The sequence below is a fragment of the Periophthalmus magnuspinnatus genome, chromosome 9, assembly GCF_009829125.3.
Source record: "Periophthalmus magnuspinnatus isolate fPerMag1 chromosome 9, fPerMag1.2.pri, whole genome shotgun sequence".
Lineage (NCBI taxonomy): Eukaryota > Metazoa > Chordata > Actinopteri > Gobiiformes > Gobiidae > Periophthalmus > Periophthalmus magnuspinnatus.
The window spans coordinates 31,592,129-31,609,958 of NC_047134.1; the positions used below are offsets into that span (position 1 = coordinate 31,592,129).

General features: G+C 38.7%; 1 protein-coding gene across 2 annotated transcripts in view; it reads left to right on the forward strand.

Moving 5' to 3' along the window:
• Positions 1 to 17,518, forward strand: part of loxl2b (lysyl oxidase-like 2b) — a 123,061-nt gene extending 105,543 nt beyond the window's left edge. For both annotated transcript variants that reach the window (XM_055224014.1, XM_033973099.2), the window contains exons 5-14: positions 363 to 585; positions 5,275 to 5,458; positions 8,463 to 8,614; positions 9,340 to 9,507; positions 12,349 to 12,514; positions 12,747 to 12,987; positions 14,427 to 14,542; positions 14,809 to 14,945; positions 15,033 to 15,144; positions 15,291 to 17,518. In XM_055224014.1, the coding sequence (XP_055079989.1) occupies positions 363 to 585; positions 5,275 to 5,458; positions 8,463 to 8,614; positions 9,340 to 9,507; positions 12,349 to 12,514; positions 12,747 to 12,987; positions 14,427 to 14,542; positions 14,809 to 14,945; positions 15,033 to 15,144; positions 15,291 to 15,361 (1,570 nt within the window). In that variant the 3' untranslated portion in view covers positions 15,362 to 17,518. The remainder of the gene's footprint in view (positions 1 to 362; positions 586 to 5,274; positions 5,459 to 8,462; positions 8,615 to 9,339; positions 9,508 to 12,348; positions 12,515 to 12,746; positions 12,988 to 14,426; positions 14,543 to 14,808; positions 14,946 to 15,032; positions 15,145 to 15,290) is intronic.
• The last annotated feature ends 312 nt before the right edge of the window (positions 17,519 to 17,830 follow it).

Consider the following 17,830-nt stretch of genomic DNA (forward strand, 5'->3'; position numbering starts at 1 on the left):
GTGGCACCGAAGGAGAGAAGAAAAGATGAAGCATGTGTCGATACACTGCAGAGATGCATAAAACACTGAATATTGTGCTGTTATTCATCCTCTAAGTTTAAATGGAGGAAATACAAGCTCCAAGATCTGTAACAAAGAAATATGACTTTATAGGGAGAGTGTGATTTTGTAGTTTGTCTTTTAAAAAGCCCAGACACATTGCGTGTAATCAAACATGCAGTAAAAATAATGGCAGGTTTTTTGGCACCCTGTCCATCACAATGATGGATAGAAATGACCTCCAGTGAAACTTTCAAACCCTTGTTTAATCGATACATTTGATACATTCTGACCTCTCCTCTTTGTTGACCCCTTGTGTGCAGAATGTTTGCGCGCAGGAGGAAGCCGACATTCTGGGACTATGCAGTGAACTGCACGGGCACAGAGGCGCACCTGTCCAGCTGTAAATTAGGGACACAGCAAGCCCCACTGGTGAAGGCAAATGGGACCTGTGCCGGGGGGCTGCCCGTGGTGGTGAGCTGTGTGCCCGGGCGAGCCTTTGCACCCACCCCCATGACGGGCTTCAGGAAGGCTTTCAGGCAGGAGGTAAGGATACAGCACTAAATGAGTCAAAACTATGTATTTTATAAACAATAATAGTCATGGGCAGTGATTTATGTATTTTTTTCAAGTGGGTGCTCAAACACTCTACACAAAATTGCGCTTCCAGATGCACTTGTGCACATACACACATATTTCACGTTTTCCATGTGTTCCTCTTTCATTTCGTTGTCTCCCACAAGCCGCAATGAAACAGACATCTGTTTCTCATGCACTCCCCTTTGGGTAAAGTAATTACATGTATTTTCACAGCAATGCCTTACTTTAAAAGGTATTTTAATTACACTTAGTATTAGTAAATACGTTACAGCAAACACTGGCTAAGACCACTGCAAACTGTTTAAAATGTTCAGTTTTTTATATTTTAGACAGTAGACAATACAAATCAGATACATACAAATATGAAAACAGCTTTTACCAAATGAAATGTTAGTGCTTCTTAATTTTACCTCAAGATTTAGCTAGGCCACCCTAGCTCCTAGCTAAGTACCACCCCAGTGAAAAGAGTCTAGACACGCCACTGCATCCCTTTGACTTGAACTAAAGACACACTTTTGTTTCCTAAAAGTCACCTGAAATAGTGTGATTACATGGTGAAAAAAGGGCCACCAGGTGATTTACAGTGGAAAGAAGAAGGCGACTAAGCTGAAACAACATAACATTAAACATTTTGTAAAAGTTGGGTCTGTTTAGTTAAACTCAGGTTTACTCTAACACTGCAGATTACATAATCCTGTCTATCCCTTTCTGGTGCCTCTGAATTCATCTACAAATATCGAACATAAGCTATCCCTTTCATACTTTATTGTGTCTAACTAGAAGGTGATACAGACAAAATGAACACTTAGACATTTTTGGGATTGTCTTACTAACTAAAACTGTATTATATGTTTGTAACACATAAAATGTGCTTGGGATGACTTGGCTGAAGTTTAAGTATTGTACAAACAAGTTGTAAAATTAACCACAAAAGTGCAGAATATAGTTTTTAAAGAGGGGGTTTTAAGCAAAATAACTGTAGCTTCTAACATGTTATAACATTGTTCCCTCATCAAAAACATGCCTGAAGAGGTTTTAGATGTCATCCATTCATGTTTGAGTAATCTAGTGATCTCCCTATTTGAATTCTCCTCACAGTTAGCTGTAAAATTCTGTCGAACTCTCAGACCACAAGCCTACATCCCACTCGATCATTTTTTGTAAATAAGCAAAAGCATGATACAAAACTGTACACAGCAACTTGACAAAGCTGAGGTGCAGTAGTTTCCTTAGTGGCAAAAACAAAACTGGTACTTGCAAATTATAAATTACATATTTTAATTTGTTGTTTTCGGCAAATATAAGCAAGGCAAGGCATGTTTATTTGTATAGCAGAAGTCGTACAAATAAAAATACATTAAAATCACAATACAAAGAAATCAAAACATAAATAATCATCATAAAATTAACATTAAAAGAGAAGAGTGCAGAATAAAACCTTACATAGAACTTTCAAAACAATAAAAGATAACGTGCTAAATATGCTCTATTGGACTCGAGACCTGTTTTTCAAAGCTAAACCAATTGTTGCTATTTTATTCCCTTGCAGAAATAGCTTCATGCTTTTTTTTAATCTTTTGCAAAAATATATTCACAAAGCCACTTTCAAAATATCTGGTCAAAATATAGTGCAACTCATAACTGGTCAGTATCTCCTCAAAAATGTCAGGTATTCACTCACACAAGTAAACAACATAAAAAGGCCGCGCTCCCGGTTCATGTGAGGACATGGTCTAAGGAGCAAAATAATAGTGGTGAGTGCGATCCAGCTCCTCTGTCATGGTGCAACAGCTGTAGCTTCAGGACGTTAATGATTATCTGGGGATGTGACACAATATGAGCTGGGTTGTAAAACTGTACAGAGATGGAAAGTACATAGGACTGGAAAATATATCAAGGTTTTCAAATGAGAGGGTTGCACAACTCTGTTCTTAGTAAGATGTAATCCCGCAGTTGTCCAGGTAGGGGCCATAGTTAAAGGAAATTGAATTCTGTCAACTGAACTGAGGTTTTTAACTGTGAAAAAAAGGACCAGGTAGTACGATCCCTAACTGTTCCTGAGCTGATCAAATACATATGAACAAACAGGTGACACTTGTGAGGAGGATCACTGGCGTCATTGGGGCGTCCCTCCTTCACCAGTGTTTCGATGATTAACCCACAGCACCTCCAAAGGTTAAATACTTTTCAACACTCATCCCAGAGGCTACTTAAGAACTGAAGAGGCTTTTTTGTCCAGTTGGCAGAATTCACTTTTCTTTAACTTTGGTATTGTAAAAAGGCAGAGGTTAGGTAGCAGCACTCGTGGTTCTTTCTTTGTGGAGTTTGCATGTTTCTCCTTGAGTCTGGGTGGGTTTATTCTGGGGATTCTGGTTTCCCCTAACAACAACGACAACAGCTCAAAACCTCCCGCTAAGTTAGTCGTGACCTAGACTAGCTCAAGGTCTGGAGATTCTCCTGACAGGTTGCCCCAGTGGCACTGAAGGATAGGTCAAATGCAGAGGTAAAATTTCTCAACAGGGACAAGAAAGCGTACCTTACCTTATAGGCTTTGGTTGTGAGTACCTAGCTGGAGGATGTGTTAATGTAACGACAAAGCATTCTACAGAATTTCAAATTGAGATAGAGGCTGACTACGCTAATTTGATGGTAGATGCTTTGCAATTATTTAAAAAAACGTATTCAAATTATAAGATTAAACATGTTTTTCAACTTCCATCAATTCTATTTAACACTCCCTCTTACAAAAAATGGCCGCTGACCTCCACCTGAAACTTACTGAGATAATCAACTGATCAGGCCAACACTGTAACAACGAATTTGTACAGTTTTGTCTGGTAAAATACAAATAAATGTAAAAAAAAAAAAAAAAAAAAAAAAAAAAAAAAAAAGATAAACTCTCTTTCGTTCAGATACCTCTTTACAAAAATATTTTACAAACTAATTTAATAATGTAAAGCAAAGGCAGAACTCTTAAGTAGAGTTCTTCTTTAGACCCAAACTCACAAATCAGTTAGAGGTTTCCATAAACAGACAGACTGGTGTTTAAGTTTACAAGACCAGACATTTGTACCTCAGACTAAACTGTTAATGATGCAACCACATGAGGACGTGACTGTTACCACATCCCCTCTATCTTCTCCGTGGGTTCTCTTAGCATCACCAACTTACTTTAACAAATCTAGTACAACATATTACTTGTATTATGTATAGTTGTTAATATGAAATATCTATACTGTTGTTAAAGTTCCCTGTTACTTTCCTATAGGGATGCACCAATACGATACGACTGGAATTGAATATCAGCATCGATCCAGAAAAAAATGCCAGATTGTCTTTGGATTCATGATATTTGTTCAGCTCATATCCTCGTTGGGTCTATAAATTGGTGTAATAATAAGACTATTTACTGGCTGTTATGCAGTCACTTTACTTGAGGATAACAAACAGTTTGGATTGTTTTGTCATACAGCCAAGTTTACACACACTTTTTCATTTATTTTTCTTTTTATTCCCATGACTATTTGCATTTGTAGATTCTCACTAAAGGCATCAAAACTATGAATGGCCACATGTGGAATGTAGCAAACAGAACATAAAATGAAACACTTTAGTCTAAACGCTTAATGCTCTAACACATTTTTAGTAAAAGGCCAAGCCACCCAGAGCGCGCCCTCAGCCTCTTCACTGCTGACCTCAGCTGAACTCTCAGATGTCAACAGTGAAGTTTTAACGTCTTAAAGGCACTGTACCTGAGTTTTACTGTTCATTTTATATAGTTTGAAGTAGTTATTCCTCACTTACCTAATGCATTCTGAGCAGTTGTCGATGAAGTAGTCCATTTTGTTACTTAAATAAAAGTACAGACACTGGAGCAAAAAAAAAAAATGCAAGTAAAAGTATGACATAAAAAAAATCTACTCAAGTATTAAAGTACCCGTTTAAAATGTATTTAAAGAGTAAAAAGTACAAGTATTTCATGCAGATTTTGAACAAATAAAGCTTTGAATGTAATGATTTTGATAAAGATTTGTGCTGAAATGAGTTTTACAGAAACAGTTTAATTCTAGTTGCTTTTATTTGTAGTTTTTTTGTTTGCAGTGTTAAAAATAAAATGTAGTGGAGAAGAAAGTACAGATACCTGCTCTCAAATGCAATGACAACAAAATGTAGACAAGTGCCTAAAAATGTTACTTAAGTACAATACTTTACTATTACTTTGTTACGTTCCACCACTGATCCTAAACATCCTGATTGTTCACCGCAATTAGTTTATAAGTGCTTTTCAGGCCAGAGAGGAGTTAGCGTCACAGTAATGCTTTTGTTGAAACATGGGGGAAACAATCAGGTACAGGGCTTTTAAGGTTTGGGCGTTGGGACAGGTTTAGAAACTGGATCTTAGCAGAACTGTGATGGGAAATACAAAATCATATGTTTCACCTGCTTGTCTCCGTGGAGATTGGTAAGCTTTATATCATGGAACACTGTCGGCCAAACAATAGCATCTCCATGGAGAACAGAACGTTTCAGATCATCTACCAGAAGACTTCACGTTGCCCCGTTAAGAGAAGAAGTAACCCCGGCCTGTAAATATATCTAAACCTAGTTTCTAACATCTTGTCTTGTGTCTTGCAGCAGCCCCTTGTGCGTCTGCGCGGAGGGGCCATCGTGGGCGAGGGCCGTGTGGAGGTGCTGAAGAACGGGGAGTGGGGTACCATCTGTGACGACCGCTGGGACCTGGGCTCAGCCACAGTGGTGTGCAGAGAGCTGGGCTACGGCACCGCCAAGGAGGCCCTGTCCGGAGGGAGGCTGGGCCAAGGTCAGGACCAGGACAGGACTGTGTTTGTACTTACCTCTGTGATGGCAAAAGACTGAAATCTGTCAACTTGACAAATGTTTGAGTGAATACACGTCACTACTCGTCCAAGAGGCTTCTTCAGTTCTGACAGGATTCTAACAAGTCACTGCCTTAAATGGAGCCCAACAGTAACCACCCATCCCTTCCCCGCTTTCGGAAGTACATTTCTCATTAATTTTTTCTTATATATTAAAAGTTTGAAAGCTTGCTCAGGGCTAATTAGCTCCATCGTAACTAATCACCACAAGACCTATCATTTTATGTAAATGTTTGTTTTGCCGAATCTTGCATTTTAAATGTGCTTTTTGGACATAAAACAGCCACGTTATGGATATTATTTAGCACATAGCTTTGAACTCTTAATATGAATGGAGTTGACTGACAAGCTCCATATCTGCCTGAAGGGAGAAGCTAACTACACTGAAACTAACATAAAGCAGTGACTTACTAGAACCCTGTCAGAACTGAAGAAGCTATTATTTGGATGAGTGGTGAGAAGTTTTCACTCAAATGTTTTTCCAGTTGACAGAATTTCCTTTGCTATGGCCTTGGATGAATGAGGGATTACAATGTCACCTAAGTCTGTGATGTCCAACCAGGGACACAGGGAGATTCTTTTATGTACAATATGAAGTGCATACTGTTGTCACGATACTAAAATTTGAAACCTGATATTGATACTAGATACAGATTTAATACTATGATGATCATAAAAAGCACTCTTTCTTTAAACAATAGAATGCAATTTTCAACAGTAAATCATTGTGCATAGTGGTCCATGGGTGTATACTAGTCTAAAGTCTAAAGCTTTTAAGGAAAGGTTAGTTTCTGTCCTGTACGTGTGACTTTTTTAGTATCGATCCCTGCTCAAATGAGTATCTAGTTTCTAGTTTAGTGTCTGGTTTTCGATACTTTTACAACCCTAAAGGTGTAATTTACAGATCTTTATGACAGATTTATACAGTCCACTTTAATGGGGCAAAATTGTCTATTTCATTTTTCTCCCAAAGCTGACCTAACAGCACATTAATCTTGCTATAGGACTAATACCTTGTCCATATCTGTGGTACAGACCAGTTTCTATAACGAAGACACGAACCTTGAATAGCACTGTGGTTGGGCCGTCTGTAATGATAGACTGGTCTTGTAACTCCCCATCTCTGCACCAACGGCACAAAATTATAACTGTCCACCAGAATCGCACACATTCAAACATTTTATCCAGCAATTTCACCTAAATTTATCCGACCTCAGTGACCCAAGCACAGTCCTGTCTGAGAAGCGAGCGAAAACTTAAAACTCCTTAAGCTCCTCAGAATGTGGTGCAGTTCAATGGGATATTACCTGGTATAGGCCTATATTTTTCATAGTTTTACATCAGCTAACTGAAAAAGTACAAATTATAGGAAGTTGTGTTGAATTCTAAAACAAAATACCTCTACCTATGTCATTAAGACAAAAAGTGTCATCTAATAATTTATGCAGAAGAAACACCTCTACGTGTGGCATATCTGCTGCCCATGTCAAACCAGAAAGTAAAATGATAAACAGAAAAAAAATAGGCAAGATTTTTTAGTAAAATCTTAAATATAATTATGTTAACTATGTTTTTGTGAAATAAGTAATCTAACCTGTCATATCCACTTTACTTGGTTAGTGGTTAGTTCTGGTTTAGTCCTGTCTAGACCTGGTTTAGTCTCAGATTAGTCCTGGTTTTAAATTGTAATCCTTAATTTAGCCTGTGGTGAAGACCTGGCAGTACTAGCAACTATATCAGCAATATTCTAATGTCAACTAATTTTGGTGATTTTTATACATAATAAACACATCATAAAAGTCCAACCATGAAATTAAAAAAAAAATCAAATTGTTACTTGATTTTAAAGTTGATCCAACGTCTGATCTAATTTGCTGGAAGCTCGGGATGAAAAGACTTTTACATCTGGAAGTACTAGCCTGCAGATACTATTACTTCTTAGTACTAAGTTATGTTCCAGCGTCGTCTTGTTATCTTTGGGTCAGATTCCTTGCTTACATAATACATTTTAAATCTTCGGTCATTCCCACAGAGCTTTCAAGCCATATATTAACTACTTGTCCCCTATCATCATCTCAATACATTTAGAAACTTTATCTTTAAAACGTTTAAGATGAGCTGTCTCTTTGATCCCGAGTCATATCATCCATTAGGATCAAATTAAGATGGGGGAAGCAATATTATATACAAAAAAGTATCTATTTTGTATGATGGTGAAATTAAGACAGTATTATGGCTAAAATATTTTGGTTAATGTTAAGTTTTGCGCGGTCACAGAGAGGGAGAATGAACTGTAAAAATGGACTATAAAACAATATTAGTACATTGTATGGCCTTTCTCTTTATACAGACTTTTCATTAAACATTGTTATTTTGTTTCTTTTAGATTATTAAGAATTGTATGCACAGCAGCAGGAAGGAGAATACACTTTTTTCTAGTACTTTTCTGTAAATAGTTGTTAACTCACATGAAGTATTTTGAGTGCAGCTTGTGGCAGAGACATAGAGATACGTAATAGTTTTGAGAGGTTTGGCCATGGCCCCTTTTACTCAACTAATCTATCAGCAGGGCACTGTTTTAGTCAATGACAGCACTACACTATAGTATGTTAGATGTACAGTATTCACCAACACTGACCCAACAAGTGTTTTTTTGTTTTTTAATATATATAATTTATTTAACTTAGTATAGCTAGCATACAAACAGAAACTGTAAACGATAGGTGTGTTAGTTTCAGTGTGGTTAGCTTCTCCCTTCAGATAGATATAAAGCAGTGTCCACCTGTGATCTGACCAGAACTGAAGAAGCTGTTTGGATGAGCAGTAAAATGTCTTCACTCCAACAACTTTTTGTCCAGTTGACAGATTTAAATTTTTTATTTACTAAAGTCAACAACTACTTAAAAACATTTTGTTGTGCTTCTTCAGGCATGGGTCCGGTGCACATGAACGAGGTGCAGTGTTCTGGCTTTGAGAAGTCCATCACAGAGTGCGCCTTTAACAAAGAGACGGCCGACTGCAGTCACGAAGAGGACGCAGGGGTCAGGTGTAACGTGCCACACATGGGCTTCCAGGAGAGGGTCAGTAACACAACAAACCGGGAGGCTGTTCATTTTCTGCTTTTTGGTGCTAATCTGACCAATTTCAATTTCAACTTTTTAACTGGTCTCAGCTGTTTTCTCTGCAATAAGAAACTTGAACATATCGTGTTATTCTGAGCAAAATCAAAGGGTCTGTAACTGAGTTTTTCACTTGTATTTGAGTGAAAATTAGTCTTGCCCCAGTGCAGATATCTTGTATAAGCAACTCTGAAGGTCAAAATAAGTCTGCTGTGTACAGTCTGCATCTAATTATAAAGCGTTTTATTGTCTGAGAATCAAGAAGTTCGAGTTTAGCTTAGTTGTGGTGAGCTCTGACAGTTGTTAAAAGCACTTATAAACCCTTTGTGGTGAATAATTTGGATGCAGAATGCATAAGGTAAGTGAGGAATAACTTTGGAGTACTGCAAACCGTTTAAAATTAACTAGTTCACGTTTTCTCACCTTTAATAACTTCTCTCACCTCTGATTAACTGAGTCTACACAAGCCCAGACTGTTTGTCATGTCCTGTTTCTAACACTTCTAACATGCACTTAAGACGCCATACTTAATTTTGCCGTGTTTCTCTGAATAAAAGACTTTATTATTCCAATGATAAACACATACACAGTATCACTTCTCAAATGTTAATCAAATACAAAACTATACTAGCAGTGTCTAAACTGAATATTAAATCACATGCATTGTGTTGTGTTCTGTGTTGTAGCTGCGTCTGAGTGGGGGCCGCTCTCCGTACGAGGGCCGTGTGGAGGTGCTGGCTGAGAGGAACGGCTCTCTGGTCTGGGGCACAGTGTGCAGTGAGGGCTGGGGAGTCATGGAGGCCATGGTGGTCTGCAGGCAGCTGGGACTGGGCTTTGCCAGCAATGCTTTTCAGGTGAGGGCTCACTCAGCAGCAGAATACCAGCAAAAAGGAATATCATGTCATCAACATTTCCTGGAGGTGTGATGCTAACTGAAAGTACTACAGTATCTGAAGCTCTGTTACTCAAGGTAGACTTTAATCTGTGCTTTGCTTTAACACAATCTGACCAGAAAGAACTCACTTTGTTGGAACTAAAACAGGTGAGATGATTTGTACTGTTAAACAAGTCTCTTACACATATGATTACAGTCACAGCCTAGCTAGCAATAGCCTAGCTAGCATTAGCCAACAGTTTTTCAGAGTTTCAGGGATTTTTAGGGTTAGAGTTAAAGTTAAGGTTAGATCTATTTTTTCTTGAATTTTCAGACCATCTTAAATGTTTGTTGACCTTGTTTTCTAACCTGTGCATTATGTCTCTATGGTAACTGCTGAACATTCCACCATAGGGATGCATATAGAACACCCCAGTGTAATGTCACTGCAAAATATCAAAATGTCCATAGTCCTTATATATGTTTTAAAATATATTTTACTTTGGGTTTTACTTGGAAAATATTGGGGAAATTACCCTGGTATACAGAACATATGAAATATAGGATACTAAGATTATTTTTAAACTAGGGGTTCTGTGCATTTTGCGTTACTACCGGCACTGGCTGTCATAGTTCTACCTGTTTGCTTATTTTCTTTCCTCAGTCCGGCTCCGTTTTTCAGCCTGTTCCAGCCCTTCTTTTGTTACCTCCCTGGTTTCCCAGCAGCTGCCTCTCATTGTGCTAATCAGCTCAGGGTAGCCTATATATACTGCTTCTGTTCAGTTAGTTCTTGCTAGATTGTTGACTAGACAAGAGCAACTTTCAAGCTCCTCTGATATACTGTTGTTTGCATTTCTGCAACTCTGTACCTGCATTTATATCTGTTGGAGTTACCTGTTCCTGAGTTTATTGGTCCAGCCTGTTTCCCCATTTGAATCCCCAGTGTGGAAGAGCTTTTCATTGACATTACATAAGACTTGATTCCTCCGTTGTGTAGTCCCTGATTTAGCATATTCTGAATTACCTGCTTAAAGGACACTTTCTGTTGTAGTTCGAGACATTTGACGGTTCACTTCGTGTTGCATTTGAGTCCAGTTTACCAGTTGTGACACTGGCCCCTACCATCGTTCCCTGAAAACATTTGGGTATATACTAGAGCATTGTTTTTCAACCAGTGTACTAGGGAACGCTAGTGTGTCTTGAGAGATTGCCAGGAGTGGCTTGAAAAAATTACAATTTGAATTGACCAATTCACACAGTTAATATAATATTTAGCAATTTTGGAGTGCTCTGAGTGCATTTCTGAACTAGAAAAGACACAAAATTACCACCATTACAAAATCCCTAGTGTCAAACCGACGTTTTACACAACCTTTTCCCTACTGAGTAAAATTTGATAATGTTTTGGTGGCGCAGCAGATTTTAAGCAAAAAAAATATGTGCTGCAACTTAAACATGGTTGCAAAACACTGTATTTGCCAACAATCTAACGGAAATCTGCTAGGCAGATCAGATATTCACTTAAGATTAAAAAAGAGAAGAATGCAAAATATAATATATGATGCAATATTCTGGCTTTTTCTACTTGGCTTTGGCCTTAGTATTCCAAAACACAAGCAGAACGTCCAAGGACTCCATCTGTACTCCAAATGAAAGAATACAGAACTTCAGGTCTGTTTTTGGTGAGGAAACAACAATATTATGAGCTTTAATTACAAAAATGTGGCTACTGAGAGCTGTTGTTTAACAAAGCATTACAAAAGACCTAATAGATATCTTATTAAAGGTGCACTACTAACTACTAACTTCTTGTCTCCATGGAGATGTCAGTATCACTTTACACAGTGTGTCAATAAACTTAACGATAGAATTTGCTCAGTCACAGATGTTTTAGTTCTTCAAAAAATACCTTGAAAAACAGTCTTACCTCGAGCAGAGTCATCTCTTCACAGATCTGACCTGTAACTTGCTTGTCTCCATGGAGATATATGGAGTTTAATGCCACACTGAGGAATGTTCTAAGCAAACTAATAATATATTCATGAAGACAAGCAAGTGACTATATCGTGCATCTTTTGAAGACGGGAAGTGTACAATTTGTCTTTCTACTTAGGCATCAAAACTTCACATTTTTATGATCTTTTTTTTTTGCCTCCTGTGTAACTTTCTCCTGTTTGCTGTCCTCCGCTCGATGAAACCTGTGCGAGTGGTGTGTTTAAAGCTGTGTGGTAATGACGGGGCTTGTACTGTGGAAATGGTCTAATCATGGTTCTTTTGATGGCAGGATGTGCTCTGCCCTCAGGCCCAGACTACTGTTTATAGCAACACAGGGACTTTTACTGCAGTTCTCTGGGTGAAGTTAGACAGTGAAAGTTGAGGAACTGAATGAATAAAGGTCCTTTTTTTATCCAGATGATTTTTTTAACCGTATGATTATAACTAAATATTGTAAAACATCTGGAGTTGTGTTTTCATGTTTTAAACCTGTTTAATAATGAAAGCACGTGGCAAACCAATAAAATTAAGTAGGTGTACTGCATGACTTTTCTGGTGGATGAGATGTTATTTTGCGCAGAATGCTTTGCCCGTTTGACCTGTAACTTGGTCTGTGGCATCACAAGGAGGTGGTGGACCTTCTCACAGAAATGTTTTGTAATGCACCTTTTTAAGTCCGTTTTGTTCGTAGACAAAGCCAACATTGGGCACACAATGACTTGCTCTTCTGATGCACTGAGGAGTAACTAACTGGTAGCATACAACTACAATTATATACTATGTTTGTGAGCAGGACTGATCCTCACATGTGCTCTTGTGTCCACAGGAGACGTGGTACTGGTCAGGGCAGGTGAGCGCAGATGCTGTGGTGATGAGTGGAGTCAAATGCTCCGGCACAGAGATGTCCCTGTCCCACTGTCTACACCACGGAGCGCACCTGCAGTGTCCCAGAGGAGGAGGGCGCTATGCAGCTGGGGTCTCATGCTCTGATAGTAAGACACACAAGGTTATCTTGAAGAAGCCAACTTTCCTTTTATCAGATTGAAATAAAACAATAAACAGAGGTGACCTGGGCTCAGTAGATTCAAGTAGGTTCAAGTCTTTTATCAGACTCATGTTGTTAATATTTGAAACAACTTAGCCTGATGGTTACTGTGTGGAAAACATCGCCACTTTCTTTTTGTATAGGGATTGTATTAAGTTAATCATACCCTCCCTTTGCAGCGGCTCCGGACCTGGTTCTCAACCCTCAAGTGGTGGAGCAGACCACGTACATGGAGGACCGGCCCATGTTCATGCTGCAGTGTGCCTATGAGGAGAACTGCCTGGCCTCCACCTCCAGCTCTGCGCCTGCTAACACCCACCGCCGCCTTCTACGATTCTCCTCACAGATCCACAACAACGGACAGTCCGACTTCAAGCCCAAAGCCCACCGCGAGAGCTGGGTCTGGCACGACTGTCACAGGTGAGGGGCTCTGCTAACACTACAACGTGCACCTGAAGAGAAGGGGATGTAAAATGAATCACCGTAGAAGCAAAATCGCTGTTTGGACATGTTATATTGCAACAACCACTTTTGAAAATGTCAACTTCAGCCATTACGATCTACCAATATTGTTTGACCATAATACTGCTTTGATAGACAGTACATGTTGTAAAAGTGATATTTATATTCAACCATTTGAAGTTATTAAAAATGGATATAAACATTTAAATGGACTGTTGGTGCTCCTATATGCCACTGTTTTAGACAACTACAACCAAATGACAGTCTTACCCATAGGCATGTTAAGAGACACAACATTTGTGATTGCTCTGCAGGGACAAAGTGATAAAATGATTTCCTGATTATTAGTGGTTTCCCGTTTTCAGAAGAGATCAAATTGTGCATGTGCATATAAAGGTGTGTAACGAATGGCTGCTCAAATACAGCTCAACTTTTATGTAATAAAGACACACCTCCATCATACACCTAAATATACATAATCTCCTAAATTCAAAAACTCAAAACTATTACTTTTCTTTATTAGCTTGTTATAGTTTGTTAGCTTATTATCTTTTTTTAACTTGTTCTAAAAAGATCCTTTGTCCTAAGTCAGAAATATGATCTAAAGAGTTTTGCTGACTCAGCGCACTCCGGCTGAGGCCCCATACATCTGGCTGGGCTGTAATCACCTCCCTCTTGTCTGTGGTCTGGGGCAAGGATGGAGATTAAATGAGTTTTGGCAGGTTACTATAGCAACCAGACCTCGATACATGATTTGAATGACAGCAGACTACACTTTACTAAACAAGGCAACAAATGTTCAGACGGAGGTTTGTGCTATGTTTTAAGTTTAGGTGTGATCATTCTGAAAAAAGCTGGGGAGTTGTCTCATTACGTCCAACATAAGGAAAATGGTAATCCAGACACCAAACGCAGAGGTAGGCAGTGCACCCAAAAATGGGCTCAAGTAATGTTACTGTTACTTCAAAATAATATTAGTAGATGTATATAAAGTCACAGTACAAGGAATTACTCGAATAAGAGTAAAATAGTTGTGGGGGAATTACAGTAACCGTAAGAGTAACTTCCTGGACATAACTGATTTATAATTTGAAGTTAATGTAATTGAAACGACAAAACAGTAAATGTACAAAATCGTATTTTCAAAGTTTAGACACAAAATAGTCAAATTAAATCATATTCGAAGGAGTGGTGTGAGAAGCACATTGTCAACATAAAGCTTTGACTCTTTGACAGTGGAAAATGTTATCAAAAGTGTTATTCGCGAAGGACTACTGCGATATTGTCAACTACATTAGGAAGGAATGAGTAAAAGTATAATGTCTGAAAACTACTGTGCAATTTTATTTTGTCAGAGGAACAAAAGTCAAGTCTAAATATGTTTTGTTTGTGTGCAGGCACTACCACAGTATGGAGGTGTTCACACTCTACGACCTCTACAGTCTCAATGGGAGTAAAGTGGCCGAGGGACACAAGGCCAGCTTCTGCCTGGAGGACTCAGAATGTGACGAAGGTACAAACATACAAAACCTCAGACTGATATCATTTATAATACATCAATTCTGAAGTGCAGTGTTGACCTCACATGTTTTTCTCATAGGTTTTCTTATAAATTTGCTCAAATTGTAGCACTACATTTTAGAACTTCAGCTTCTCCAGAGGTGTAACTTTTTTGTCCAAGTCAAATAAAAAAATCTTGCTCCATCCCTAAAACATAGCATCAATGCATACCCGCACTCCTGTTTACTTATTTATTCAGTTTTGCATGTTGCGTTGCAGGTATTGAGAAGCACTATGAATGTGCAAACTTTGGAGACCAGGGAATCACAGTGGGCTGCTGGGACACGTACAGACATGACATCGACTGTCAGTGGGTGGACATCACCGACGTCAAGCCTGGAGACTACATCTTCCAGGTAAACATTACATTGATTTGCGATTAAGAATTTCAAGTATTTCATTGTGTACTTTTGTGTATCTTATTGTCTCATTGTCTCTCATAGATTGTCATAAACCCCAATTACGAGGTGCCCGAAACGGATTACTCCAATAACATAGTGAAATGCAGGTGTCGATATGACGGCCACAGGATCTGGATGTACAACTGTCACAATGGTGAGACATAATGTTATACAAATGTTAAGCCTGGGATGTCATTCAGCTTCAAATATTTGTGTAAATGTGTAGAGCTCAGTTTAGAGTGGTGGGATTAGCCTGGTTATAATTTTATGATAGCTATTCTTTTATTAATGTTTTTGCAGGTGGTTCATTGAGTGAGGAGACAGAGCAGACGTTCCCAGGTCTCATCAATAACCAGGTCACACACAGGTAAAGACCACAGCAAAACTCAACCAGATCCACAGATCCATGGACCCAGAGAACCAGACCGAAGAGGAGTCTACTGGGTCCAAGTCCCCAGAACCCAGGACAGGCCTGGGTATCTCGACCTATGCAACTATAGAGGACTTCATAGAACAATATAGAACAAATAAAAAGGACTTCATAGCAGTAATACACTCCTCTCACTGGAGTTGATTTGGATTTCTTACCTGTTGCAAAGAGACTGGGTCATTCTTAGACCCTTAAGTCGCCCTGGAGACTGTGGATATCTTGCTTAAAGAAAAGTGATATGCCGTTTGAAAAGTACTTACATGTGTCTATCCTTTATAGCTTCCTCTGACAACACACCGCTAGCTCGCATTGTGCCGCTATACCTCAGATCCACGAGTCTATTATGCATTGTTCAAGCTATCAAGTGACTTTTAAAAGTGCTCTATGTAACTTTTCAGGTGGAAGATTTCTCCACCAGAAAGAAAAGTGTTAATAAATAAAATGAACCACCACCAGAAGTTGCATAGTGGACAGGGATAGGAATGGAATGTTTTTGATAGTAGCGTTCTGGTGCCTCCTTCTTTTAATATTTTAATATTATAAGGATGTGATTCGTTGTAGTTAGGAAGTAAACATTACATACATACCAAAGCAGAGATGTACTAATGATACTTAAGTTTGAGTAATGTGGGAATTGTAAAGGTGCACTGTATAATGTTTCTGCTGAGGATGTTCCCATGTAGATGCTATTGCTTTGCATGGTTCCACAGTATGGTATTAAAGGTAGACATCTAGCACCTATTTATTTACAGGTGTTTTATTAAAGCTACCATCTGTAACTGGACTGGCCGACTTGCCCCTGTTGCATTCTCACATATCACCTGCCAAATCCACTGACCCACAGCTTAGCTCCCACAGATGAATACTGTTGTGTCTGTGCGGTGTCGTACACTGGTCTGTGAATGTGTGTGAGAATGGGTGAGTGGTTTGTTGATGTAAAGTGCTTTGAGTGCCTTGAAGGTAGAAAAGCTTTATATAAATGTGAACATTTACCGTAGATGCTATGTATGTAGCTGCAGTCTGATAGTGTGCCAGCAGAGGGCACAGGTGAGTCTGGACAAAGGGAGGAGGGAAGTTTCACATCTGACATCTACTGGCTTTAAAGCCATACTGTGGAACATTCTAGGCAAAGCAAAACCATTTCTATGAAGACAAACCAGTAGCAGACCCTCCACCAGAAAAGTTACATAGTGCACCTTTTAAGGTTTGACTTTTTATCAAGGGCCAGCTTCTGCTTTTGCTCCTATTCATAACTGTTCAAACAAACTGCCACATGTTCGTTTCTGCCTTTTTTACTGTTTTGTCAGGATGGACACTTACATTTCTTCCAATCAGTTCATGTTATGGGCCTTTCATAGTATTTTGTAATTGTAAACACATTTTAGAATAATATTTTAATAATCTGGATCTCGTGAGATTGATATGTGTAGTCTCTGAATATTCTACACCTCAATCTGGGATGGCTCTCGCTGAATGTTTCAACGCTCTGATCATTGGTTCTGAACACTAAGACTTGACGTTGATTGGTGGAAGCATCACAACAGCAGAACAAGTTGAAAAACTTTAGTTAAATCCAGAAAAGCACATGCATCTTATCTGTCGACAAATGCACAAAGCGCTTCCCTCTGCATGTTTTTCACAAACAGAATAGTCTCTGTCCTCTAAAGTAGGCTGAAGTACATCTGCATCACCCAAACTACAGTGCTGCACTGTGATTGGTCGGTGCTGCACTGTGATTGGTCGGTGTGGGACCAGTCATTTGCAAACGATTCAGCCGGATTCAAGACTGACTCTCTCAAGAGTTTGTGAACTCAAAAAAATTGCAAGAATTCATGTGGCTAATATTTAAATATAATAATTTGAAATTACTCTATTTTTGGAACAGATGGACTCTATGGCTACTTTTCTCCAGAAAGAGCCAAAACCTTTCAAAAAGTGATTAGAAAAATAAATGTTTAAATTCTACATTTGTTGTGAATTAGATGTATGTTTTACTGGTGCTATAGAGCTGGCCCTCTGTTTTCTGAGGGTCAGTACTTTTTTATTATATTCTTTATACTTGAAGTGAACTTTGAGGAATAAAGTTATGGAGCAATGATGTCTCTGGTGTTTTTAAGGTAAATTGTACACACTAAACAAAGATACTTAGACATTAGTCTGTCTCTTACCATTTTGATATAGGTAAGTGGTTCTTCATAGTTGATGTTCATTTGACAACAAATGTCGTCTAAACCGATACTATTTCATGGAACTTGAATACAGTCAATCAAATATGACTTGTGTTTATTCCAGCATGTACAGCATATTCTCACATGTGGAGGATGAGATGATGATCTTGTACAGACATTAACATAAATTCTGACCTGCTTCATCAGAAGTTTGAATCGCCTTGTTCCTTCTTACATTGATT